The 27333-nt window shown below is 46.5% G+C and overlaps 3 protein-coding genes and 1 long non-coding RNA gene across 6 annotated transcripts; 2 read left to right on the forward strand and 2 right to left on the reverse strand.

The window, feature by feature from the left end:
- Positions 1–874: 874 nt before the first annotated feature.
- LOC123447699 (pentatricopeptide repeat-containing protein At1g77405) lies at positions 875–2655 on the forward strand. Its single transcript, XM_045124330.1, has one exon. It carries the CDS (start codon positions 893–895, stop codon positions 2132–2134), a length of 1242 nt encoding a protein of 413 aa, XP_044980265.1. The 5' UTR covers positions 875–892; the 3' UTR covers positions 2135–2655.
- Positions 2656–2832: 177 nt separating this feature from the next.
- Positions 2833–6334, reverse strand: LOC123447698 (endoglucanase 10). Its single transcript, XM_045124329.1, has 6 exons — positions 5660–6334; positions 4861–5168; positions 4273–4734; positions 3922–4057; positions 3666–3838; positions 2833–3569 (listed from the first exon to the last, which is right to left on the reverse strand). Exons 1-6 carry the CDS (start codon positions 6036–6038, stop codon positions 3162–3164), a joined length of 1866 nt encoding a protein of 621 aa, XP_044980264.1. The 5' UTR covers positions 6039–6334; the 3' UTR covers positions 2833–3161.
- Positions 5117–5619, forward strand: LOC123447700. The gene is made up of 2 exons (XR_006631528.1): positions 5117–5209; positions 5293–5619. It is a non-coding gene; the product is annotated as an uncharacterized LOC123447700 (long non-coding RNA).
- Positions 6335–10245: 3911 nt separating the features above from the next.
- On the reverse strand, positions 10246–14268 carry LOC123447701 (putative rRNA methyltransferase YlbH). Of its 3 annotated transcripts, none has more exons than XM_045124334.1 (9): positions 14017–14268; positions 13815–13925; positions 12749–12853; positions 12553–12657; positions 11792–11930; positions 11270–11385; positions 11129–11185; positions 10927–11033; positions 10246–10840 (listed from the first exon to the last, which is right to left on the reverse strand). In XM_045124334.1, the coding sequence occupies exons 1-8, from the start codon at positions 14239–14241 to the stop codon at positions 10947–10949; spliced, it is 945 nt and encodes a 314-aa protein (XP_044980269.1). In that variant the 5' UTR covers positions 14242–14268; the 3' UTR covers positions 10246–10840; positions 10927–10946. The 3 variants fall into 3 exon arrangements, with proteins under 3 accessions (XP_044980269.1, XP_044980268.1, XP_044980267.1); XM_045124333.1 differs by having other exon boundaries at positions 10913–11033; XM_045124332.1 differs by having other exon boundaries at positions 10931–11033; positions 14017–14267.
- Positions 14269–27333: the final 13065 nt, after the last annotated feature.

The following is a 27333-nucleotide window of genomic DNA, read 5'->3' on the forward strand; positions in this document are numbered from 1 at the left end:
CTATCTTCATGGTGCCTTTCCAAGCTCGGTTTTGATCCGTCTTGGATCAGTTCAGTGATGAGGTGTGTGACTAATATCAGGTATGCTGTGAGAGTCAATGGTGAACTTACAGACCCGATTGTACCCTCGAGGGGGCTTCGTCAGGGAGACCCAATTAGCCCCTACTTGTTTCTTTTATGCACTGAAGGCATGTCAAGTTTGTTACTTCAAAAGGAGAATTGTGGCGAGCTACATGGTATTAGGAAGTCATTCCCGTCCTCCAGTTTCACATCTCCTTTTTGCCGATGATAACATCTTTTTTGCAAGAACTGATTCTCGTAGTGTGGATACTTTGGAGTCTACTCTCAACCTTTATTGTAATGGTTCTGGTCAGTTAATCAATAAGGAGAAATCCTCATTATTTTTTGGTCATGGCTGTCGAGAGGGTTTCAAACAAAGGGTGAAGACGAGGCTGAGTATTTCCAGTGAAGCATTCAATGATACATATCTTGGTATGCCTACTGAATTGGGCAGATCACCTACTAGTACCTTCAAATTCTTGACTGATCGTGCTTGGCGCAATATTTCTGGATGGTCTGATCGTCCCGTATCTACAGCTGGTAAGGAAGCTTTATTGAAATCTGTTATACATGCTATTCCGACTTACATGATGAGTTGCTTCCAACTTCCCGTGACCACGTGTGAAACATATACAATTCTCAGTACAATTCTTTGTAATATTGTCTAAGTAATCAATAAAGTTTCGACGTTCTCTTAAAAGAAAAGAGCACGCTCTCCAGAAAAAGAAAAAAAAACAGGTTAATTTGGGACGTTAATTTTGCAGCGGGGGGCTCTGCCGGTTAAACCAACCCCTGTGCCGTAGTCCAAAGCTCAAACTCCAAAACCGCAACCAATGTCCTCCTCCTCCGCTGCCCCGTCCCCGTCGCCGTCCCGCCTGGTGCCGCAGCTCCTGGTCGCCCTCCTCCAGCGCCGCCGCTTCGACTCCGCGCTCCGCCCGTCCCCCACCTTCCGCGGCTTCTCCCCGGCCTCCATCGCCGCCTCGCTCGCCGCCATCCCGCGCCTCATCCTCCCACGCTCCGCGGGCCGCCTCTGCCCGCAGCGGCCCTTCCCCTCCCCGTCCTCCTCCTACCACCGCCGGGTCGCCGCCGCGCTCACCCTCGCCTTCCTCAACTGGTCCCACTCCGACGCCAGCCCGCGCGCCGTCCCGCTCACCGAGGCCCCGCTCCGCGCCGCCGCGCTCTCCCTCGCCCGCGCCCGCGCGCTCCCCGCGCTCTTCGGCCTCCTCCGCGAGCACGCCCCGCTCGTCTCCACCGCCGCGCTCACCGACGTCATCCGCGCGCTCGGCGAGGAGGGCCTCCCGCGCCAGGCCCTCGCCGCCTTCCACCGCGCGCGCCAGCTCCGGTGCTCCCCGGACGCGCAGTGCTACAACACGTTGCTCGCCGCGCTGTGCCGGAACGGCCGGTTCAAGGATGCCAGGTTCCTGCTCGACCAGATGGAGCGCCCCGGCGCGCGCTGCAAGCCTGACTCCTACACCTACACCGTGCTCATTTCCTGGTACTGCCGGATCGGGGCGGGGACCGGGTGCCGGAAGGCCGCCAGGAGAAGGATCTACGAGGCCGGCAGGCTGTTCCGGAGGATGGGGGAGAAGGGGCTGGAGCCGGACGTCGTGACCTACAACTGCTATATCAATGGCCTGTGCAAGACGTACCGCGTGGAGCGTGCGCACGAGGTGTTTGATGAAATGGTGAAGAAGGGGTGCTTGCCAAACCGGGTGACATACAACTCGTTTGTGAGGTATTACAGTGCGGTGAATAAGGTTGACAAGGCTATCGAGTGGATGAGGGAGATGGTGGCGAGGGGGCATGGGGTGGCGACGTCAAGCACTTACACACCCCTTATACATTCACTCTACGAGAGTGGGCGGATCGGGGATGCAAGGCGCTTCATGATCGAGATGGCGGAAAGTGGGCACCTGCCCAGGGAACACACCTACAAGCTTGTCAAGGATGCAACTGAGGAGGCCGGTGAGGAGGCCTTGCCAGCAGAGCTGTGTCACTCCATTGAGGATGGCATCAAGGAAAGGTTTCAGCAGGTCATGCGTCTCAAACCCATAATGCGACCAGTGACAAGATAATCAGGATCAACATTCAGGTTGTGCAAACTTTTAACACAGCAGTGGATCATCCTGCACACAGAAGCTTCTTCATTGAGATGTCCAAGGGCAAGCTGTTGTGGGAGCGCGCTGGGTAGAAAGCTTGGCTGAAAGAGTCTTGCCCTTGAGACTCAGAGTAGATGATGATCCCAGGGCAAAGCACTTAATGGAAATGAGATTGAAGCCCAAAACACCACCAATCAGCACTCACAGAATTGTTCTGAGACAGTTGAGATGAATTTGTGGAGAAGGTAAATAATGTCTGAGATTCTTCTCGCGATCATAATTGATGCGGGAATAGTTGCTGCACAACAACCCTGGCATGTTGTTGTTTACAAGTGGTAAACTTTGTTCCTGTACATTTCTGGGATCATGTAGTTTGCAGCATGACCATCTTAAATTTGTATTTTTGAATTTATCATAAGGAATTTGTTTTTCTCACCCCAGGCCTACACATGTTCAGTTTTCCAGTGTTGCCAGTAAATTGTTACTTGTTAGTGAAATTTTGTGTTTTCTGTTCATAATTACATTAATGCTTTGTAATTTTTGGCAATGGCATCATTGGGATCGCATTTATATTAGAAGTCACTTCATTCTCCATTGCTATATAATGTTTGAGAATTTGGTGAACATGCCCATGAAGTGTATAGTGTATGTCAAGCACTATAAAACAAGCTGTATGAAGGTCACACATTCTTTACTGTGACGAATAAGTCACTCCTATAAAACAAAATGACTTACAAAGGTACCATTTCTACAAAAAGAACTTCACACGTGAACTTGGGATATGAAGAACAACAAGGACCTCAAAATTTAGTTTCACAAATCGCACACAACTTCCAGTCCATGGTTGACAGATGATTTATAATGATCCGTCATACCGATACAGAAGTAGAAACTCTGTAAGCTTATGTTGTCTGCTTTCTGTTTATGGTCTTTGCTGTATATCAAACAACCATCTGTTGCTCCCTCCATTTGATGCTTATGAAATGTTCAGGAATCTGATTCTTCAAGGTTTCCAAGCTGACGGCGGTGGTGGGGGTGTCGGGAACATTGGGGGAACTGCTGAGAAGATGGTGTTCTTATCAATTGAATATCTGCCAGTATCGATGTCAGCTAAAGAAATCAATGCTGCAACCAGGCCAGCATTTGCTGCAAGAGTAGGCTCTGTGTAATTGTAATTTGTGCGGATATCTTTGAAGCCATCATGCTTGTCAGGCCCAGCAACCATTGCTCCGACGAGGATATTAGGGTTTGCTTTCTTAGACTCTCTCCATTTAAAACCTCCTTTGCATCCATATTTGACACCGTTATGAGGGATTGATGCCCCTCTGTGATGAACACGCTTGGGGTACTTCTTTCCAAAACCCACGACGTAGCTCATCTTTTGTGGGTTCTTGCCTAGAATGTAATCAAGCTGCAAATAGAAGGGTTTTGAGTGTCAATTGACTGATGCCTGCTAACGTACATTATACATTATTTTAGTTCAGGAATATTGAGTACAAAACTCTACCTGTGACTTTGCAAACTTGCGGAGGACATCTGTGGTATAGAAATTAGGTCCACAATACCACCCTGGTGTATCTGCAGTGTCCAGATAATCAGCATACAGAGAGGCAAGGAATGCTGCATTGACGACGTACTGAAGTGGTTGAGGCCCTCCATGGTTGAGTTGTATCAGTCCTCCTGCAAAACATTCGGTTACTTAACTTTCCAGTTTGGAAGTGGGTTTAGAGAGGCAGTGAAAAACAAAGAAGGGCATCACCAACCTTTAGTGAAGTTGAATGAATTGAATACTGGTAAATACGAGCACATGACATTGTCAGTTTGGTTGTGGAATGTCCTTAATATTTCTTCATAAGGATACCCTGGGCTTAGGAAGAGCCGCAACCTGCTGAGAAGAACCTGCATAATGTAGAAAGTGTTAACACTGGACCATTTTTCATTAACATTGATCATCATTTTCTACTAATATTCTGATCCCCTTTAAAGCACTTTAATGTTCCTTTTCTTCTCAATTAGATGCTGTCATACTGCTTGTTTGTCATTCCTTTGGTGCTAAATGTTAAGTATTTCTAACACATCCAGTTTAACTGAACATAGGTATGAAGTATGCTAACCTGAGATCCTGGAAGCTTGTCATCCCAGGTGAACACTCCATAGTTTGGACTACCAATCCAGAACGCCCCCGCGTGCTTGGCCATCCCTGGAGCGGTGGCGATCGTGAGGTACGATGTGTTCCCCGTGGCGAAGTACATCCACGCGCCACCCCACACAAACTCATCCCAGTAGCTGGTGGAATTGTAGAACAGCGACTGATCAGAGCCATTGGGGCTGTATCGCCCCCGCTGCAGCCTACCGAACTTGTACAGCGCCTTGGCACCGTGGACAAGCTTGTCAGAGTACGCCTTGCTGTCCTTGAACACTATGGAAGCCGCGGCGAGGGCGGCGGCCATCTCAGCGGCAAGATCCGAGCAGGAGTGGCACTCGATGACAGGCCTCTTGTAGTCAATGTCCTCTGGTCTCATCCAGCAGTAGTGGTCATTCGGCATGGGGCCTTTAGAGGTGTCACCCACGCCAACCTGCAACAAGAAGTTCATATGACACCAGTGGACTGAAAGTTCACCCAATTGAGTGGATCTGGTGCCCAATCTCCCGGGACACGGCAGACCGGCGCAAGCGAGATGAGATGATCAGCCTCGACGAACCTGGGCGACGATCCGGTCGATGGTGTCGGCGGACGAGTTGAAGGTCTTGAGCATGTAGTCGGTGCCCCACTTGATGATCTCCTTGACATGGTCGAGCTCGCCGATGGCCTCGTACTTGGCCCTGTACTCGATCACCGTCCAGCTGAGCATGGTCATGGACCAGGCCATGGGGTAGTTGAACTTGATGGCGTCGCCGGCGTCGTAGAAGCCTCCGACCAGGCTCTTCTTGACGGTGCTGTCCGAGAGGCCGTCCTTCATGCCGGAGTTGCCCCTCCAGCTCACCCCGTTGTGCTTGGGCAGGTGACCAGCTGACAATTCCAGACCATGACACAACGTGAGAACTCACAAGGTGCGTGCACATCTTTTGCGTGTCGGTGCTCCATTTTTGCTCTCGTGTGGATTGATGGTGCATTTTGGCTATGCTTTTTTCAGATACGTATGGAGACAGTCGTCACTTTTTCCAAGGTGAAGTTTCTTCCGGTAAAACATGGGCATACGTGGTAACTCGGCCGGATCTCGACCGTCCAAGGCATGCTAAATGTAGGAGGACAGGATGAGGTGGCGAGGGAGCGAGAGGAGGAGGAGGAGGACAAAGAGCTACAGTGGTAGCTACAATTGTTTGCATGCCCCCAGTTTGTACCACGCAAAAGCAGATCTGGTGTCGGGCCGGTGCAGTGGAGTGCAAGGGTCGACGAACGAGAGGTGGAAGGAACTCGAAGCAAGGTAAAAAATAAAAGAAAGGATGGAGATGAAAAAAAAGGAGGAGGAGGAGGAAGAAGAAGGTGGTGGAAGAACTCACATCGCTGGGCGTTGAAGAACATGAGCGCCTTGTGGAGCGCGAGGGTGTACTGGTCCGGCGGCGGCGGCGGCGGCTTCTTGTGCGGGACGAGCTTGACGATCATCATGACGAAGCCGACGAAGAGGCCGACGCCGAGGACGAGGCCGACGGTCCACATGAAGATCTTGCGGTCGATGACCATGCAGCCGATGTCGACGTACTTCTTCTTCTTCTTGCCTGCCTGGTCGCCCGGGCCGGCCAGCAGCCAGCTCTGCTGCGTCTCGTCCAGCTGGTGCCGCATCATGGCGCCCCGGTCCAGGTCCCGGCTCCGGTCGTCGTCCGTCGCCGAGTCCGCGTTCGAGATCTCCAGCGTCCCGCCCCACGGGTCCCGCCCGAACATCTTGCCCCCGTCGCCTAGCTAATCCGCGACGGCAATGGCCGGAGGAGGAGGACGGAGAGGGGGGAGAGACCAAGGTGCTGCTGCTGCTGGTGGTGGTACTAGGAATGAATGAATGAATGAATGGTGGCCGTCCGGGGTGGTGGTGGTGGTGAGCGATGGCACGGCGCTAGCTATGTTATGATGAAATGAAATGAGGCCGAGACGGTGGTTGGGGCGTTGCTTTCGTCCTCCCCCTTGGCCCCGTCTTTTCGGTTCGGCCTCGTTGCCGCTATCGGATGGGTTGGTTCTAGGTGCGCCGCTTACAGTGGAGGGTGTGTGTGGTGGCCACTCCACTTCACTCGCGCCTGTACCCCGCACCCCGTGGGGCTCAGCTGGGCTCGTGCGCCATTTTGTTGTTACTGTCCGGCCGGCATTAACGTTTGGGTGCAGTAGATCTGGGATCGCTGGCCATCTGGGACGCACCAGCCGCGGTCGTCTCTAGATAGACGGCTTCTCGAACTGCGTCCACGTACGTAGATGGAGAGATTTTACTGCGCAGGTGCCAATAATGCGAAGAGGGCGACAGTCCGCCTAGCCAGCCAACTTTTGCCTCCTCCTCCCCCGTTGCTTTTGCTGAGCTGAGCGCAGCGGTTGCCGTTGCTCCAAGCTTGAAGCAAAGCCATGCGATTCGGGTGCTAGCTCTTGTATGTGCTCGGGCATGCGTCTTTCTTTTGATCTCTTTTGATCTCTCTGGAATGGATGATAGTCTAGGTAGGTGCTACGTGGGGGAGAGGGTTGGTTGGATGCTTGAATTGGAGGGGAAGAAGCCGGCCATGCCGCATGTGGCGGAGGCGGGGAAAGGTACATCCAAGTACTTGTAGTGTAGATGCCCGTTGCCCTGCATGTATATGTGCCCTTTTTTTCTCTTATCTTTTTCATCTATATTTACCGCTGGGCAGCATGACATGTATATGTTCCCGTGCTTTCAAAACTCTATCCACTGCGCAGCATGACATGCGCGCGTCACGTGCATGATCCCTGTATTTTATACGTATAGTATTATAAATTTGGTTGATTCCTGGCTAGCGTAGCTATCCACCCGAATCTAACCACACTAGACAATGCTATCAGGCAGAGACTCGTTGGCATTACATTCCAATATTAGGATTTGATTACGAGCTAGCTAGTGAGGGTGAGGCCGACAAAGTAGTAGGGGCTGGGAATGTTGCTGCTGCGACGATATAAATTAACTTCTGCAACAAGCAGTACGGCGTTGCCACAATAAACAGAAACACCGGGTGCTGCTAGCTGCGGCTACTTAATTCAATATGCATCAGTACTGGCAAGCCACTAATTGCTGGTGCGTGCGTGCATTGCTGCTCCGTCACGTACAAGGATGGTACACGCAACGCAAAGTGGTAAGTAGGAGTTCTTTTGTTTTGTTTCTGGCGGCACATTAAGAAAATCTTGTGTGTAGTGAGACGAGTGGTTAGCTGCGCTGCGTGGCGGCAGCAGGGGCCAAGGCGAGCAGTGGTTGTGGAAGTAAGACGCAATTGAATGAACGCCTTGATGTGTGCACTGCACTGCACACCTTAACTGGTGAGGGGTCACTCTCCTCACGAGCTGGGCTAATTACTCAAGCAAGCTCCTCCCCCTCTTGGCCGGACGGGGACTAAGCAGCTGCACCAACAAAAGAAATATTATTATATTATACCCTCTCGTTTCTAAATATAAGTCTTTCTAGAGATTTCACTATTGAGCTACATACGGATGTATATAGACATATTTTAGAGCGTGCATTTACTCATTTTGCTTCGTATGTAGTCCCCTACTGGAATGTCTAAAAAGACTTATATTTAGGAACTGAGGAAGTAAGTATCAATGTACTACCATCAGCTTATACATTATACTCTTTTTTTAAACTAACATAAAAGCATTTAGAACGCTACTACGTAACAAATAACTTGATGGGGGCGAGCGGACGGATGAGATAAAGGAAATCGAGATCTGGGCGAGCTGTCGGCAGACCGCTGTCGGTGGGGATTCCTTGGACGGAAGGACGCTTGCCAAAGACGACTCATGTCCTCACGCCGGTCAGATCAGGATCATGTGCGTTGCTACTTGGTAGCACCATTTTCTTTTCAAAAAAGGAAGCGAGTGCCACCACAAGCGGGTTATTACAGGGCCCGGCCGTTTTGCCAAGGACCCGGCTTTGAGCTGAGCTGAGCGGAGGTCTCCCTTCTTCATGGGAACCGGATGTTTGTTTCCCCCTGGTCTTTGTTTTTGAAAGGCCGCATGCATGCTAGGTTCGTGGATAAGCTAAGCTGATGCTCGTTGGATTCCATCATATGTTTGTTTTTCTCCGTTGTCGAGAGAAAAGTACCAGTTGGGATTTTATTTGTGGAAGGTTCAAAAGGTGCAGACGGTTGCTCCACTGGAGACTGGAGACGACTGGAGTGGAGGGTGGAGAAGGGAGATGCTGGCATTTTTGGCGCACGCACTTAGAAAAGAAAATGCTGCTAGCGGTGAGCGGCGGATCCGGTCGGGCGCTGCGGTCTCGAGTGTCGGCAGGCAAATCCGGTGAGGAAATCAGAGGCGCCTTGTCGCGTGCGCGCGCAGGCGCACTGAAACCCAGAGAGATTCGCGTGTTGGGGGGAGGGCCGTGACCGAGACCAGACCTGCTAGTGCTACTACTACATGGAGGAGCATGTCCGTCGTCAACCACAGCCCACCCCTACCGTTGGCCCAGGCGTCGTACCTGCTGGCTTCTGGCTAGAGTAGACCTGGTTCACCGGATCCGCCGAAAAAACAAGTACCATGCAACTCCATTGCAAATCATGCACGAAAAAATAAGTGCTCCGGGGGCTCGTACGCTCCCATATGGTACGTGAGCACCTGCATCTGAGGCCAACTCCAACGCATGACTTCAAACGGACGTCCGTTTAGGAGTTGTAATGGACAATGTTCGTTTGGATTTGGATTTGCATCGGTCGGACGCCCTACGCGCGGCCGCATCTTCGACGGCATCTCGTTCGCGTAGATTTTTTGTCTTATTTGTTAATTATTTCCATCAACGATTTTTGTGATACATGGAATGCATTCATCAAATCTTGGCTAGAATAGCAAGCCCAAAAAACAAAACTACAAGAAGGCATCTATTAAATTGCGTGCTAACAGTACATCAATGTATTCTTCTTTCCAAAACCAAAAACTATATTCATTCTACACAATCAATATTTGATTATAAGCAAAACAAACCGAATCCGGAATCACAATGAAAGCTAATAGCACGTACCCCATCATTTTTGTATTTGACAAACACCCATCCAGGATGTTTCGGCGTTGTAGACACGCGACGCACAACCTTTATGAGCGGCATCGATGCGGCAAGCATTTAGGCCACCATCGAGCCTGGACGATAGTCGTTGGTTTATTTGCGGAACCGCCCAAGGGGTAGATTCGAACGGCTAGAGGCGGAGTCAGTACCTGCATGTGGCCTGGTGGCGTTGCCAGGGATGTGCGAACCGGCACCCGGCCAATCCATGGTACAACGCGGTCTCCAATGAACTGTCGCGTACAAATCCGGCCGCCGATTGCATTGAAGGCGGAGCAAGGGTTAGGTGGTGTGAAGAAAACGTGGACAAGAATGATCGCGGTGTGAAGAAAACATGGACGAGCACACGATCAATGCTCGACGGCTACACGGCTGCGGCGGAGGCGGCTAGGAACGAGAAAGGAGGGGGGAAGGGGAATAGAGAAAGGAGAATGTTGCCACCAATGGACGGGCCAGGGCGGACAAGGACACGCGTGCCCGTCCGTACGCGTCCGTTTGGCCGCAAACGTGGCCTAAACTATGGTCAAAAATGGGTCGAAAGCAGATAAAAAGGACATTTATCCGTTTGCTCCCGCATGTTTGGCTATGGTTTGTCTCCGTTTACCGCCAAACAGACACGGGCTCGTGCGAGTTGGAGTTGCCCTGAGGTGCTCCCAGAGCTAGTTCGCTCACATGATACATGAGAACCTGGGCCATCGGATCTGATATCCAATGGTCTCCTGCAGTGCTCCCAAAAATTTGCGACAACAAAGAGAACCCACTTGGAGTCACCTAATTATGCGTAGGTCCTAATCTCCTCGAATGATCATTGGATCTCGAATCTGATGCCAAACTCGATCGTCCATGCACAATCCAGGCTCTTCCGCGTGCAATGCAAGCAAGGAAGAGGGTCAGTCGACGCAACGGCAGACGTTTGCCGGTCATTATCACGTCAGGTTCAAAAGGGAGCATGGCGCACAGGCGACAAGCATGCACGCAGCGAAATACAAAAGCCCAACTCATTTCCTTCACTGGCCAGGCACCGTGAATCCATGATCATTCTACGGAGAGATCAAAGCACGTCTCAGCCTAAACGGTACACAGATAAGAGGTCAGCCTGCCGAATGGATGAACTCCCCTCCCCTCTCCTGAAGCATGCACGAGGCGGGCAGGCTGGACCACATACGGAGCCCCGAGCCGCGGGCCATTGCGCATATCAAAGGTAATGCTGATGAAACGCGACATCGTAATGGCTTGATGCTGATGCCTTGGAAAGGAGAGGGGCCTTCTCTCTTACGTGATTTCGACATGCCAACCATAACGGGAGGATTTTGCTACTCCCCTAGGTGAGACTGCGTCTTCGCGTCGGCCCGCCGGGTGGGTAAGCGCCGGTACGAAATTCACGGGGGAAATCGCCGTGTGCCGGTGATGATCTTGGTGGCATCGAATCGCCAACTTCGCTAGGAATATACTGGGTCCTCAGAGAGAGTACTGATCTGCAAAATGGGTACTGAAGAGCGTGTGTGTTAGTTTACTACTGCTGGTGAAGAATTGGGCATGGAGATAAATAAAACAAGAACACCTTGTGTGCAAAACCTGCCTCGGCGTTACACGAATTATCTCAGGATCCTGCCTTTCTTTTTCTCTGACCAGGTTGGCCCGTATATCAGCAGGTTTGTCCTACCAAACTTCCTGTCAGCTATCTGCGATATTTTTTTGAGAATACAAACGTTAGCAACTGCAATCCAGAAAGCCTCACGTCAGTACTTGAGTGGAGTAAAGTGTAAGAAACGGATACCTTTATTAGCTTTCCGCAGGACTCAGGCATATCTGTTTTCAGTGGGTACTCGACCAGCTACGGAAAAATAAATGACGATCAGATATATGCATAAAGAAGCAAACAGTTATGGTTACTATTTACAAAGAATGAAGAGCTCACAATGAAGCAATCTTCTCCAACCAACGGGGACCTTGCAAGCTGATCGAGTAGTGTACTGTAGTTTACCTCAACATACGGTGGCGTCACACTAATGTAATCAAAAGAAGGATACCTACCTGAGGGAGGGAAGGTCAGAAAGTCCTAGTCAGGTAACAGAAGAACAATTGGTGTTGAAATAAGCCAAATCTTGTTTTACATGTTCTGATGTTTTCTGCATAGCTACACTTCTGGCATATATTAATACTTTCATTACGTAGCAACAGCACGTACATGAACTGTCTAACATAACTACGGTCATCACATCATTGTTTCAAATACTACTTGTACGCAATATATTTCAGTTGATATCTTCATTAACACATGAACTGCATCGTCACAAGGATGTGAACGTGTCAATCTGCTAGCTTTTATATTGCACGCATGCCCCCATAGAATATCTTCTTCCTTGTTTACTTGCAATTGTCTCATCATTCACCTCCTTATAACTTAAGCTAGTAATGTTGTGCTTAAAAAAACACATACCTTTAGATTTTTCAGCATTGTCCAAGAAGTTCTCAACACGAAGCATATGTATGTGCGAAGTATCAAGAAATCCAGTACAGTCCAGATTAGGTTTAAGAACCTCAGAAATAACCCAAGGGTCCAGCTCAACAAAATGCGCCTAAAGGAAAAAAATAAGAAGATGAACGGATGAATCACATTGCATCATTTGTATCGTCTAACAAGTCAGAATTAATTACTTTTGTCTCTAACCTCAAAAGAGGTTTACAAACTTGTATCTGACAGAATCAGAAAGCTAACTCATAACTGTATGACTAGATTGAATTCTCAATGGTTTGTGCTCTCGTGCATAATTAATGAATGGTAGGCATGCATCCAGTACAAATAGTCACACACAAGAATTTCTGTGTACTTTACTAGAAGCATTTCAAATTAACTTAATAACTTGCAAAAATAGATTCAATATCATAATTTTTCCCATCTAAATTGAGATACAGATGGGATGGCAAGAATGATTCATTCTCTTCACAGACAGGACTATGTCGATTTCTGGCATTCGCGACTAAGGCATACAAATTTGAATATAAGTTGACTGCAGATATACCTATGTACTCTACACATAATTAGAATATGTAGCACATAAATGGATGCTCAAGGTCTCACCACTCTGTGGAAGATATTACTTAGCAATTAAAAAACAATACACCACAACTTGATCTAGGAAAATGCATTTAAATATTCAACTGTCCTATATTGATGTTTCGACTAAGTTCCGGGAAAACCTCTGAACAGCCTCGGCTCATGGCTTCAATTCCAACAGATCCAGTACCACTGTACAAGTCTAACCACAAACCAGGTTTGAGTGAAGCAGGAGAACCACCAGCTGACTGCAAATCATAGCCAGCAACCAACAAAGATCTATTAGTACATGAAGAAGATGAACTTGTACAACTGGCATAATCAAATTAAGCTAAGTACTTGTAAAATGTCAAAGGCTGCTCCTCGGACAACTTCCATCATCGGACGAACATTCCTATCTTTTGGTGATAGTAATTTTCTTCTGCGTACTTTCCCAGCTAGTACCTGAAAGAGTCAAAAGAACTTTGAATCCAAAAATACAGCAGTGTTACAATAATTAGAGACTTGTATGCAAAAGTCTATGAACAAGTGCGTGTAAATATCCTGAAGATTACACCCATCGCAAGGGCATGCTTACATGATCAATGAAAAATGGTAGATCTACAATTCTTAAATATATGACTATGTTAGCATAAGATTTGGTTAGCCAGAAAAACGATGAGTTGTGCCAAACACCTGCATTTCTTACAGAAGACAAGCAGGCAACAGCCAACAGGTAGTGCATTCGCCATCAGCTTTAATGGTTGCTAATTAGTCATAAACAAAGTGTATTTTATTTACCCATGCATATGAACACGCGCGTGCTCTTTGTTAGAAGCTGCATCCTTTACTTGATTTCATTTACAGAACCTAACCTATTTGTAGCAACAACATGGCTGCCTCAGACTCAACATTCATATCTGGATTCTGGATTCAACTTGCAACCCAAGTCCCCAGCTTTAGCTCTGTTCATATATACCGTGCATTCCAAGATGATACAAAATAAGTATTGTTTGACTGCTTGCATAACTTATAGATGAACCCGTCATAAATGATTCACAGGCACGAATGCATCAGACCACCTGAGAAGTTTTACAGGTGTCTAAATGCAAGGACCACCACAAATCATGAGGCAGCCAAACTGGAACAGGCAAAGCAACACTTACAAAAAACACAAACTATATCCATAGGGAGTACACTAACTACAATCCTGAAGCACTCTATATGTGACATATGTCCCCCAAGCTGTGGCCAGTGGTTGCGGTGCCACTGCTATGCCGCCACCATCACATGCATGCTGTCTCTCAATTCGGCTCAAAGAAAACACAATACATAGTGTGCACTCCACAAGCATGCTAACAGGCAATGCCGCACTAGGAAAATAATGCACGAATCAGAACCTATAAGACGCTGTTACGGTCCAAACCTGAAGCATCTTATGAGTCTCCCGGCGCTCCACCGGCCTGGCAGGAGCGACAGCGGCCTCCTCCTCCCCTCTACCCGACCGCCGCATCCGCCTCTCTCTCCTCCGCTCTTCCTGCAAAGCAGAAAACCCACTCAAGTCAGCCCAGACGTGACGCCGACGGAACGTAGTGCAACGAGAGAACAAAGGGTTCGATCGAGCAAACCCTGGGATCCGGCTCTGCGTCTTCCTCGAAGTCATCGGGGTTGAGGCCGTAACGCTCCAGGAAACGCCGGCGCTCCCTCGCCGCCTCCGACGCCGCCGCGCCCTTGGGAGCCGCGGAGGCGGCCACCGGGAGACGGCGAGCGGGGAAGCGGAGGGAGAGGCGCGTATGATTTGGACCGGGGAGCGACGGGAGGAAGGGGGTGGATGCGAGAGTGGAGGAAGCCATTGGCGAAGAGCGGTGGGAAATCCGAAGCTTTTGCCGGGAGGAAGGGGATAAGAGGTTTTGCTCTATCCGTTGATTCAGATACTCTCAATCGTCTGATTGAGTTCGAACGGTTTGGATGAACACGGCTAAGATACCCAGGGGCTTTTAGCCTGTGCATTCGGTTTTTCGCTTTGATTCGGTTCGGTTTATATGTTTTCTGGTTTATACGTTTTTTATACTTTGGTTTATATGATTTTATACATAAATATTGTTCGACTCAGTAATAATCAAGATAACCGAAGTTGACGTGAATTTTTAAACTACACATAACCTTTTATCGCATGATTCAATGTGTGTATATAGGTAAGTTTTTCTTTTGTGTATTGTGTACGTAGATTAAATTCTTATATGCTATACGTGATTTGATGGCATATAGTACACCATACGCGTGCGCCAGATCGAGACATATATATAATCGATGAGGCGTTACACAAGATGTATGTACGACTAGAAAATTTGAGGACAACCAATAAGAAAAGAGCGCCATATGCGGTAGATTCTAGGATTTTTCGTAGAAAAGAATATATACCACAAGACACACAAGTTACATAGAAGCTCAGGCCCTGTTTCTTAAAAAAAGTCATAGGATTTTTTTTAGTCCCAACTAAAAAGTCCCTAGTCCCTACTCTTTTCTTTCCAGGGACTAAACAGGAACTAAAGGTCATTAAATGACATGAAAAAGACCATGTTACCCCTAGTAATGTACTATAAATTATTAAATACATGCTAAAAATAGGGGCAATGTTGAAAAAAGTGTTAAAAAGTCTCAAAAAGACCCTCCCATAGGGACTTCTTCTTTTAGTCCCAAATACCTCCTTTTAGTTCCTAAAAGTCCCTCATGTTTCTTTCATATGGGACTAAAAGGGACTTTCTTTAGTCCCTACAGCAAAAAGTCCTTGTAAAGAAACACCCCCTCAGGCTGAATAGGAGCTCTCCACACGCTAACCTCCACGTCGTGCGCTACAAGCCTACAACCTACTAGCGCTGCCGGCCCTGCCTCGTGTTGGGCGGCTGTCTCGCTCATCACCGTCGGGTCGGCGCCGTATGCTAAGTTGTCGACCAGAAAAATGTTATTTTAAGCCCTAAATTTGTAAAGGTTTCGCAAAATAAACTCTCATGTCCAAGTCCCTATCAATTGCATCCTAAATTATTCAATCCCGATCTAAAAGAACACTGGATTCGTTTGCCAAACCGAGATTGTTAATGTGACCGGAATTGAGCTGCGATGTGAGGTGCACGCGCGGAAAAGACTGAATCAGTCCAGTCAGACCCACTCTTTATACAGTACAGACCAAAAAAATAAAAAAACGAAATTATGTGACCAAAAGATAACGTCCCTAAAAAAATTGAATGCATAGTATCCATTTTTTGAAATGTCCCAAACATTTTCCAAATGCAACGTACATTTTAAAATTACATACATATATCTATCTATCTATCTATCTATCTATATATATATATATATATATATATATATATATATATATATATATATATATATATATATATACACACACGTATATAAGTCCCTATCAATTGCATCATAAATTATTCAATCCCGATCTAAAAGAACACTGGATTCGTTTGCCAAACCGAGATTGTTAATGTGACCGGAATTGAGCTGCGCTGTGAGGTGCACGCGCGGAAAAGACTGAATCAGTCCAGTCAGACCCACTCTTTATACAGTACGGACCAAAAAAATAAAAAAACGAAATTATGTGACCAAAAGATAACGTCCCTAAAAAAATTGAATGCATAGTATCCATTTTTTGAAATGTCCCAAACATTTTCCAAATGCAACGTACATTTTAAAATTACATACATATCTATATATATATATATATTTAAAATTACATATATATATATATATATATATATATTAGGGAGCTCCTAATCAGCAATTTAAGCACTGGTTAAGGCAACTGGCGCCTGCAGCGCTCGTTGTTGGGTTGTTCCTGTCTCGCCCTATATTCGTCCATCCGACGCTTTTTGTAGAGAACTGGGAATCGAACTACTCTCGATATGAACAACAACAGGCCTTACTAACCACTAGACCAAGTTTCCGTTGATGACCAACAATAGGAAATAGAAGTACTTGACCCTTCCTGATACAAAATTAAGATATAGTATTATATATCATATATAAAATTACATAAAAAGAAAAATAAACTTTGGAAAGAAATTCAATAAAAAATTTAAAACCAAAAATTTTAAAAAATTGGAAAAGCTTCATACAAATTGAAAAAAAATATCGTAAATTTGAGAAAACTCTACGAAATGAATTTGTTTTCATGAAATTTTGAAAATAAGTTCACAAATTTCAAAAACGTTTATCAAATATGAAAACATCCGTCCAATTGAAAAAAAGTTCACCAATTTTTTTAAAAAATCATCAAATTTGAAAATATTTCAATGCAATTGAAAAAAGTTCATCGAATTTTAAAAATAGTTCATCAAATTGGAAAATAGTTCAATGCAATTGAAAAAAGTTCATCAAATTTGAAAATAGTTCAACGCAGTTGAAAAAAGGTTCACCAAATTTTAAAAAGGGTTCATCAAAGTTGAAAATAGTTCAGCCGAATTGAAAAAAGTTTACCAAATTTTAAATAAATTCATCAAATTTGAAAATAGTTCAACACAATAGAAAAAAAGTTCGCCGAATTTTAATGAAAGTTCATCAAAATTCTAAAAAGTTCATGCAATTAAAAATATTTATCAGATTTTGAAAAAAGTTGATCGATTTTGGAAGAAGTTCATCAAATCTGGAAATTTTTCATCAAAAATGAAAACGAATTCATCTCTTGTGGAAAATGTTCATCGAATTTGAAAATAGTTCATTAAATTTGAAAATTATTTCTTCAATTTTAAAGATAAAGTTTTGGAATTAAAAAAGGGGCGGAGAAAAAAAAGAAAAGAAACAGACAAAAAAGAAAGTGGAAAAGAAAAAAGAAAAAGAAAACTGAGAGAGAAGAATAAAATTGGTAAAACGTCTACATAATCACGGCAAGTTGCGGTGGTTTGGTGGTTACAGTACCTAATGTTGTACACCTTCGTCGACGGTATAAATTTTGCCCATACCCATCACCCATTAGGGTAAATAGATACCTGCGGGTAAAATTATCCAGACTTGCAACACATCAATTTGAGTATTACATAGTCATAAATAAAGACTTATAATAATAATGTATACACAACAACGCTTTAGGACAACAACACATATTCGTAAACATCAACACATTCTGGACATGGACTAACCGTGGTACATATAATACGTTTAATATGTGGACAATTAATATTTAAGTCCTAATTTTCAAATTATATGTGTACAATAGGATGCTTTTTTATACTCAGTTTAAAAAACACAGAAAAATATGGAAAACGGGCTGGCCCATCTCGCGGGAGGTGGTGTGCGCTGCATTAGGGATGGCATCCACCGGGTTTGGGTCTGGGTGGAGCCATCCTATACCTTTATCCATTGCTCCAAATTTTATCCATCATCCATACCCATATTCGTCGACGGATGCAATTTTTGCCCATACCCATCACCCATTAGGGTAATGGGTACCCGCGGGTAAAATTATCCAGACTTGCAACACATCAATTTGAGTATTACATCGTCATAAATAAAAACTTATAATAATAATGTATACACAACAACGCTTTTATGACAACAACACATACTTGTAAACATCAACACATTCTAGACATGGGCTAGCTGCGGTACATATAATACGTTTAATATGTGGACAATTAATATTTAAGTCCAAATTTTCAGATTATATGCGGGTACATGGGTACACGAGTATGAGTTATACTAAACCATACACGTACCCACTATACCCGATGGGTTTAATATTTTTCCATTTATGTATCCATAGGTATTTTTTGACCCATACCCTTACACTAATGGGGTTTTTACCCGCAGGGTATGCGGGTAATGGATATCCATTGCCATCCCTAGCTGCAGGCGCCGGTTTGCAAAATTGCATGTTAATCAGCGCCTGTAACGTCAAATAGGATGCGTCCTTGCTTGATTATTTGTTTTAGCGTGCTCGCTCGTGTCTTTATGGGCTATTGGGCTGCCTGTTAGCCCGCGTTGCTGCCTGTTTTATTTTTCAATTCTGCAACTGCTTTGTTCGATTTGTAGCTTGTATTCCCTTTACCCCTTCGTCACCGACAGTTGAAGCGAAGACATTTAGAGCATGGGAGAGACAGGAGTTGGAGAGTGATTATGTTCCTTGATGTAAACAGTTACACATGATGGCCTTATGTACTGGAGAGAGAGAGAGAGAGAGAGTGGAGCCCAAGAAGATAGGCACGCAGGTCCTGCGCGTTGCAGATCCTAGATACAAGGGAATACATAGGTCACATACAATACTAGTACATGTACAATTTAACGCCCCTCCTTAGCCGGAACGCTGTGCGGATGAACGTTCACGCTGGATCAAAAATCATGGAAGACCTGAGACCGTGGCCCTTTGGTGAAGAGATCGGCGAACTGCGAGCTAGTGGGAACATGCAATACACGAACCTCCCCAAGAGCAACGCGATCCTGAACGAAGTGCAGGTCAATCTCGACATGCTTGGTGCATTGATGTTGTACAGGGTTGCACGCGAGGTAGGAGGCACTGATGTTGTTGCAGTAGACCAGTGTAGCTTGCGGAGCCGGCTGTCGTAGCTCAAGAAGCAGTTGTCATAACCAGCAAGACTCGACGACACAGTTAGCAACCCCCACGGTATTCAGCTTCGACACTCGATCGTGAAGCAGTGGGTTGGCGCTTGGAAGACCATGATACTAGGTTGGAGCCGAGAAAAACACACAACCCAAGGTGGATTTGCGGATGTCGGGGCACCCGGCCTAGTTCGCATCAATATATAACACAATATCCTTAGAGGAGGATTTATAGAACTCCAAGCCGAAGTGTGACTTACCATGAAGATACTAAAGGATCTGTTTGATCAAGGTCATGTGGGTTTCGCGGGGAGTATGCATGAACAAGCAGGCCTATTGCACAACCACTAGTGCAGAATCAGGCAATAGTTCCGGTTCGTAAGGACCTTTAGTGTCGGTTCTACAACCGGCACTGAAGGGTGGGGACAAAAGGCCCCCTAGTGTCGGTTCGTCACGAACTGGGACCAAAGGCCCACCACGTGGCACAGCCCGCGCCAGGGGGCTGGGGGCCTTTAGTCCCGGTTGGTTACACCAACCGGGACTAAAAGGTTTAGGTTTTTTTGTGTTTATGGTTTATTTTTCCTTTTAATTTTATGTTTTCCATTTAATTCTTTTTCATTTCAAACATATTTTATGCTACTACATATTGTACACGTTATGCATATATATAAATAGAATTTCTCGTAAAGCCGATCACATATATATTATCCAATTTCTCGCACGACCATGCACACATACACACCTATATATACAATTTCTCCTACAATTTGCAGATCATTACATGGAGGCATTACAGCTTGTAATGGTATTCTCCTTTGGGATCTATGACCTAGTTGAGCAAAAATCCCGCTATTTCCTATTGAATTGCTCGTACGCGATCCGTTGGTAGGAGCCGATCCCGCATGACTTTCATCTATATTAAAAATAAAATCAATATGAATATATTAGTTGTCTATATATATCAGATCATGATAAAAAAGAATTGTGAATAGTGTTCTGTCAAACGTACCGAAAGTTGTCTATCACTTTAGGACCTTTCACACATCATCACGTGAATGTTCTCGCAAACGTAGTATGCACATAAATTATTCCCCAGCGCCTGCCTCGGGCACTTTACGAGAATAGAATTCAATCAGGTAATAATTAATCGAGCATGATAATGGTATTGAAACTAAAATTAAAGAAATGATAGCTAGCTAGTACTACTTAATTAATTGCCCTGGGTCGCACTCATTTTAGTTTTTGTTTCCATGAGCCTTCAACCTGTTTGATGAACTTTTCCCAAGCCCTGTCCGCGGGCAATGAAAATGAATAAAGGAGTTATTAATTAGTTGATATCAGGAAAGGAACTAAAGGGGCCGACATATAGTTCGATAATGATTGAAATTACCTGTCAACCATCCCCCTCACGATTGCGTAGTCTCCTTCATATTTAAGTAGTGAGTCCACTACTTGAACTTTTCCCTCGTCAACTTCAATGATTGGCAGGATCCAGTGAAAACTGCATGCACACACGTTTGTATAATTAAACGGGCATGTGCATAAATCAACAACTACACTTATTAAAATCTAGTAAGCAAAAAACAGAATTTGTAGTACAAGAAAGTGTCACTTATCCGAAGTTGTAAGGAAGTAGTATTTATGGTTGGGTATTTAGTCGCACCAAAAACTCTAGCAAGCTTTTCTCTGTGTCTTTTCGTTCCCATTGACGCGTCCATGTCTCTTCATTAATGGTATTTGGGTCAATGAACCCAATGCCTTAGCGTACAACTTTTTCATTTCACACATCTTCATTCTGCATAATATCTCAGAAAAGAATATATAGTGAGAATAATTACAGGTAATGAACGAGCACTACAGCTAGCTAGAGACTTAAATTACAGAAAGAAATCACTTACAAACAATAGCAACTAACGAGAGATTTGTCGAGTGTGTCTTCATTGAGTAACTGAAACATTTCTGGAAACTCAACCCACAAATCTTTTTTATTGTAGTAATGCTCTGCCTCAACTTTCACCATGAGGGACTCTCGATCGGTAGTCTTTACTTCTCTCAGGTAACATTGATGCAATTCATACATTCTTGTTGATAGAAGCGGGATCTGCTCAGGCTTTACCATACGTTGGCCGCGAACATATTTCCATTTCAGTTCCTCCTCTATAAATGTTTGGAAGTCCTTGATGCCTAGGAGTTGTTCTATGGTGACACCAACCTCTTTAGCGTGCTATCTACATTTCTCGGTTATTACCAGCTGCTGATCGGTGGTACTCACATGTGTTTGTAGCGGGGGGGGGGGGGGTCGATTGCACTGCCTCTTCTCCTAGCGGGGGAACAGTTTTCCCGCATTTTTTGCCAGCTGCTTGGCTCGAGCTCGAGATCGACTCCTTTTTTGTGTGCTTGATATAAATGCTTGATAGAGCTCTCATAGTCCGAGTCTCTATGCTTGACAGCTGGTTGAGCATTATCAATAAAGTGTTGTATGACATGCTCAGGTATGATCTCCTTTGGCGTCGGGGGCGGTTTCGGTCCAAAATGGACCTTCACTTGGGTTTGCACTTCAGCTTCGTTTTCCTCCTTCGTCAGGTGGTAAGGCAACTGTTAGAGCATATATCTCCATATGTAGTTTTGGTAATTTATGACAATTCCTATGGACTAATGGTTGCCTTAAAGTTATATTTATAGGATTTGTCCATAGGCACTTCTTGATGTCCATCTGTTGGGTTCAAGGAGTTTTATGATGACCAAGATGGTATTCAAGGTATTATCCAAAGAATGGTCATAGAGACACAAGGTTGATCAAGATCTCAGACAAAGAGTAAATCAAGATGATCAACACACAAAGCGTACAAGATGTACCGAGAGGGATCAAGTGATCCCATGGTATGGTAAGCATTGTCCATTACGTGTTTGTGTACTAACCCATGGTCTTCGTGAGAGTTCTATGTGGGGGTTAGGTGTGTTTCCATGGGCTTGCGTCAACAGGTAGATCTCATACAACCCATGAAGGATGACGTCAAGTGGTGATCGTCATCAAGATTGCGGTGTGCAAGTTCAAGTGGATCAGCACAAAGATATCATGCTTGAAGCTTGCCGTCCATTGTGGTGGCAATGGACTTGTGATGATATGCTGAAGAGTGGCTCACCCATAGTAAGTATGGGGGAGAAATCAACTAGTCTTCATCAAGCCAACACAATCAAGAAAGGTGGTCCATCTTGAGGAATCCAAGATCATCATCATCTAGCTCAAGAGGACGAGGTGCAAGGTATAGGTTTGCCCTTGATAGGTTTTCTGTTTAGGATCGTATCGTATTGTACTTGCTGTACTGTCAAGGGGGCTCTCAAGTGAGTATCTTGATCGTATCGTTCGTTGAGATCTCAAACCATTTGCATCCTTGCATCATACTTCTTGGTTCTTGTTTGGTGTTTCTCTTTGTGGGTTTTAGAGCTTATGGTCATCTTCATGACAAGCTCGAGTTCATCGAAAACATAGTCCATATGCATCTACTATGATGTTTTCGATGTTGGAGTTTTTGTCAGTTCTTCATTCATAGAGGACTCACATCTCTATATCACAGCTCTTGTCGTCCTGAATCCAACAAGCTTGGGTTTGCTTGATTCGGAGCTCGTATGCGAAAGTTATGGCTGTTTAAGTGGCGAGCGGTAGTACCGCTGGCCCTAGCGGTAGTACCGCTAGAGCTGGCGGTAGTACCGCTCTCCCAGCGGTAGTACCGCCCCTGGTCAGCGGTAGTACCGCTCCAGGACTTTAGTACCGTCATCTTTGCGGCTATACTACGACGGACTTTTTGCGAAGACTTTCTTGGCGGTGGTTGGCCCGGTAGTATCTTTGCGCTACCATGGGCTCAACGGTAGTACCGCTGCAGCCAGCGGTAGTACCGCTCACTGGAGGGTCAGCGGTAGTACCGCTGGAGCCAGCGGTAGTACCGCTAGGCTCGGGGTGTAAGTGGGGGTAACGGTCTGATTCCTTCCCCCACTATATAAAGGGGGTCTTATTCCCCCTTGGTCTTATCCATCCGTTGAGCTCATGTTCTACCTCCATTGTTGACATTCTTAGAGCTTGCTAACTCTCAATCCCTCCAATGATTCTTGCTTGTTCTTGAGGGAAAAGAGAGAGGAGATCTAGATCCACATCTCCACCAATCACTTTCTCCTCTATGTGAGGGGAACCCCTTGGATCTAGATCTTGGAGTTCTTTGTGAGCTCCTTGTTCTTCCTCTCATATTTCTCCATAGCTTTTGTTGTTGTGGAGGGATTTGAGTGTGAGGGACTTGACCACTTCGTGTGTTCTTGCCATTGCATTAGTTGCATCGGTTTGAGTTCTCCACGGTGATACGTGGAAGTGAGAAGTTGAGAAGCTTATTACCCTTTGGTACTTAGTACCCTAGAGATTGTTCTTCGTGGATGCTTTGGCGTCCTAGAAGCTTGGTGGTGTCTTGGAGCTCAATCATTGTGGTGTAAAGCTCCGGGCAAGCGTCGGGGTCTCCAATTAGGTTGTGGAGATTACCCCGAGCAATTTGTAAGGGTATCGGTGACCGCCCCCAAGGTTTGCCATTTGTACGGGTTCGGTGACCGCCCTCAAGGGTCCCTTAGTGGAATCACGGCATCTTGCATTGTGCGAGAGCGTGAGGAGATCACGGTGGCCATAGTGGCATCTTGGGGAGCATTGTGCCTCCACACCGCTCCAACAGAGATTAGCATCCGCAAGGGTGTGAACTTCGGGATACATCATCGTCTCCGCGTGCCTCGGTTATCTCTTACCCGAACCCTTTACTTATGCACTTTACTTTGTGATAGCCATATTGTTTATTGTCATATATCTTGCTATCACTTAGTTGTTTATCTTGCTCAGCATAAGTTGTTGGTGCACATAGGTGAGCCTAGTTGTTGTAGGTTTTGTGCTTGACAAATTAAACGTTAGTTTTATTCCGCATTTGTTCAAGCCTAAAGCGTAATTATTTTAAAGCGCCTATTCACCCCCCCTCTAGGCGACATCCATGTCCTTTCAGCAACCTCGGAAGAGACTTGAGGCTTTGTGACAACCCAAGACCAACGTTTCAGAAGATTCCCCCTTTATTCCGTTTTCTTCATGTGATTATTTTTATTTGTCGCATCATCATCGCATCATGCGCATCATCCGCATTGCATCGGCATTCCGTTGCCGCCAGTTTTCAAACTTGTATCCGTTATTAGTTGCCGGTTCTCTCCGTGTTCGTCGTTGTCCGTGTTGAGCCCGACCACACACGCACGTGCCCGCGACATCGTCAAAACCCTATTTTAAAAGTATGCATAAAACTTTCTCTGATTGGGTTGAAACTTGGCGTGCGGTCGTATTTAGTCATAGGTAGGCCACCTGCCAAATTTCGTCGCAATCGGAGTCCGTCTGGTACCCGAACGGTCGACCGTAGCGGCACCGTACTCGGTCTATCATCAGACGTTTTTTGGTGTTTTAAAATCGCGTTGCCGTGTCGCACCGTTTCCCTCTCTTCCCCGGCTAGCCTACTCTACACGGTCACTTAGCCGACCCCGCGTTCGAGTTCGTTCGATTCCGACCGCGTGGGCGAAAACGGGGCCGGATTTGGATAACTCTAGCCCGTTTAGTCTATAAATAGAGACCTAGCCTCCAAACCCTAGCCGTCGCCTCGGGATCCGCGCCCACCTACCCCTAGCCGCCGTGCTTTCTCTCCTTAGCGCAGCCGCCGGGCCCGCGAGCCTGCAACTGGCCCGCCCTGGCCCGAAGCCGCGCCGCCGTGTCGCCTCGCTCCCGAGGCACCCGTTCCTCCCGAAGGCGCCCTTAGCCTCCCATGGCGCCCCGGCCAGCCGCCAGCGCCCCAGGCCCGGCCGCACCGCGCCGCCCCGGATCCTCCCGCAGCGCAGCACCGCCGATCTCCCCGAGCTGCTGCCCGAGGTGCCCCGCCCAGCCATGGCGCGCCTTTGCCTCGAACCGCCCCGCCTCGAGGCGCTCGCCTGGGCCGCTCCACGTGCTACCGTCATGGGGCGGCCTCCCCAGTGCCTCGCCTCGTCCTAAGCCAGCGCCCCGACCGGACCAGGCCTGCCTCGCCTCTCCAGGCCGGCCCGATGGCCCAAGGTGAGACCCACTGCCGCCTTGATACGTCTCCAACGTATCTATAATTTTTGATGGTTTCATGTTATTATCTTGTCAAACTTTGGATGTTTTGTATGCCTTTTATATCTTTTTTGGAACTAACCTATTAACTCAGTGCCAAGTGCCAGTTCCTGTTTTTTCCGTGTTTTTGACCCTTTTCACAGGAGGATTTTAAACGGAGTCCAAACGGAATAAAACTTCCGAAAAGATTTTTTCCGAAACAAAGACGATTGGGAGACTTGAGAACCAAGGCAGAGGGTCATCACAGACCCCACAAGCCCCCTAGCCGCGGCCAGGGGGGCCGGCGCCTCCCAGGCTTGTGGGATCCCTGGGCCTCCTCTGCCCTAGCTCCTTCGCCTATATATTGTTGGAATTATGCCCTAGAGGCAATGATAAATAAGTTATTATTATAATTCCTGTATCAAGATAATCGTTTATTATCCATGCTATAATTGTGTTGAATGAAGACTTAGATACATGTGTGGATACATAGACAAAACACTGTCCCTAGCAAGCCTCTAGTTGGCTAGCCAGTTGATCAAGGATAGTCAAGGTCTTCTGACTATGTGCAAGGTGTTGTTGCTTGATAACTGGATCACATCATTGGGTGAATCATGTGATGGACTAGACCCAAACTAATAGACGTAGCATGTTGATCGTGTCATTTTGTTGCTACTGTTTTCTGTGTGTCAAGTATTTATTCCTATGACCATGAGATCATATAACTCACTGGCACCGGAGGATTGCCTTGTGTGTATCAAACGTCACAACGTAACTGGGTGACTATAAAGATGCTCTACACGTATCTCCGAAGGTGTCCGTTGAGTTAGTATGGATCAAGACTGGGATTTGTCACTCCGTGTGACGGAGAGGTATTTCGGGGCCCACTCGGTAATACAACATCACACACAAGCCTTGCAAGCAATGTGACATAGTGTAAGTCACGGGATCTTGTATTACGGAACGAGTAAAGAGACTTGCCGGGAAACGAGATTGAAATAGGTATGCGGATACTGATGATCGAATCTCAGGCAAGTAACATACCGAAGGACAAAGGGAATGACATACGGGATTATATGAATCCTTGGCACTGAGTTTCAATCGATAAGATCTTCATAGAATATGTAGGATCCAATATGGGCATCCAGGTCTCGCTATTGGATATTGACCGAGGAGTCCCTGGGGTCATGTCTTCATAGTTCTTGAACCCGTAGGGTCTGCACGCTTAAGGTTTGGCGATGTTTTATGTGTATTTGAGTTATATGGTTGGTTACTGAATGTTGTTCGGAGTCCCGGATGAGATGACGGACGTCACGAGGGTTTCCAGAATGGTCCGGAGACGAAGATTGATATATAGGATGACCTCATTTGATTATCGGAAAGTTTTCGGCATTACCGGGAATGTACCGGGAGTGACGAATGGGTTCCGGATGTTCACCGGGGGGGGGGGGGGGGGGCAAGCCCACCCGGGGGAAGCCATAGGCCTTAGGGGTGCCTCACCAACCCTTAGTGGGCTGGTGGGCAAGCCCAAGAGGGCCCTTGCACAGGAGATAAAGAAATCAAAGAGAAAAAAAAGGGGAAGTGGGAACGAAGGGAAGGACTCCACCTTCCAATCCTAGTTGGACTAGGATTGGAGGAGGAATCCTCCTCCTCCCCCTTCGGCCGACCCCTTGGGGCTCCCTTGAGCCTCAAGGCAAGGCCCTCCCCCTCCCTCCTATATATACTGAGGTATTAGGGCTGATTTGAGACAACTTTGCCACGACAGCCCGACCACATACCTCCACGGTTTTTCCTCTTGATCCTATTTCTGTGGAGCTCGGGCAGAGCCGTGCTGAGATAGATCACCACCAACATCCGGAGTGCTGTCACGCTGCTGGAGAACTCATCTACCTCTCCGTCTCTCTTGCTGGATCAAGAAGGCGGAGATCATCATCGAGCTGTACGTGTGCTGAACGCGGAGGTGCCGTCCGTTCGGCACTAGATCGGAGCGGATCGTGGGACGGATCGCCGGACGGTTCATGGGACGGTTCACGGGGCGGATCGAGGGACGTGAGGACGTTCCACTACATCAACCGCGTTTCTTAACGCTTCCTGCTGTGTGATCTACAAGGGTACGTAGATCGGAAATCCCCTCTCGTAGATGGACATCACCATGATAGGTCTTCGTGCGCGTAGGAAATTTTTTGTTTCCCATCCGACGTTCCCCATCAGTGGCATCATAAGCTAGGTTCATGCGTAGATGTCATCTCGAGTAGAACGC

This window comes from Hordeum vulgare, chromosome 4H (genome assembly GCF_904849725.1).
Source record: "Hordeum vulgare subsp. vulgare chromosome 4H, MorexV3_pseudomolecules_assembly, whole genome shotgun sequence".
NCBI lineage: Eukaryota > Viridiplantae > Streptophyta > Magnoliopsida > Poales > Poaceae > Hordeum > Hordeum vulgare.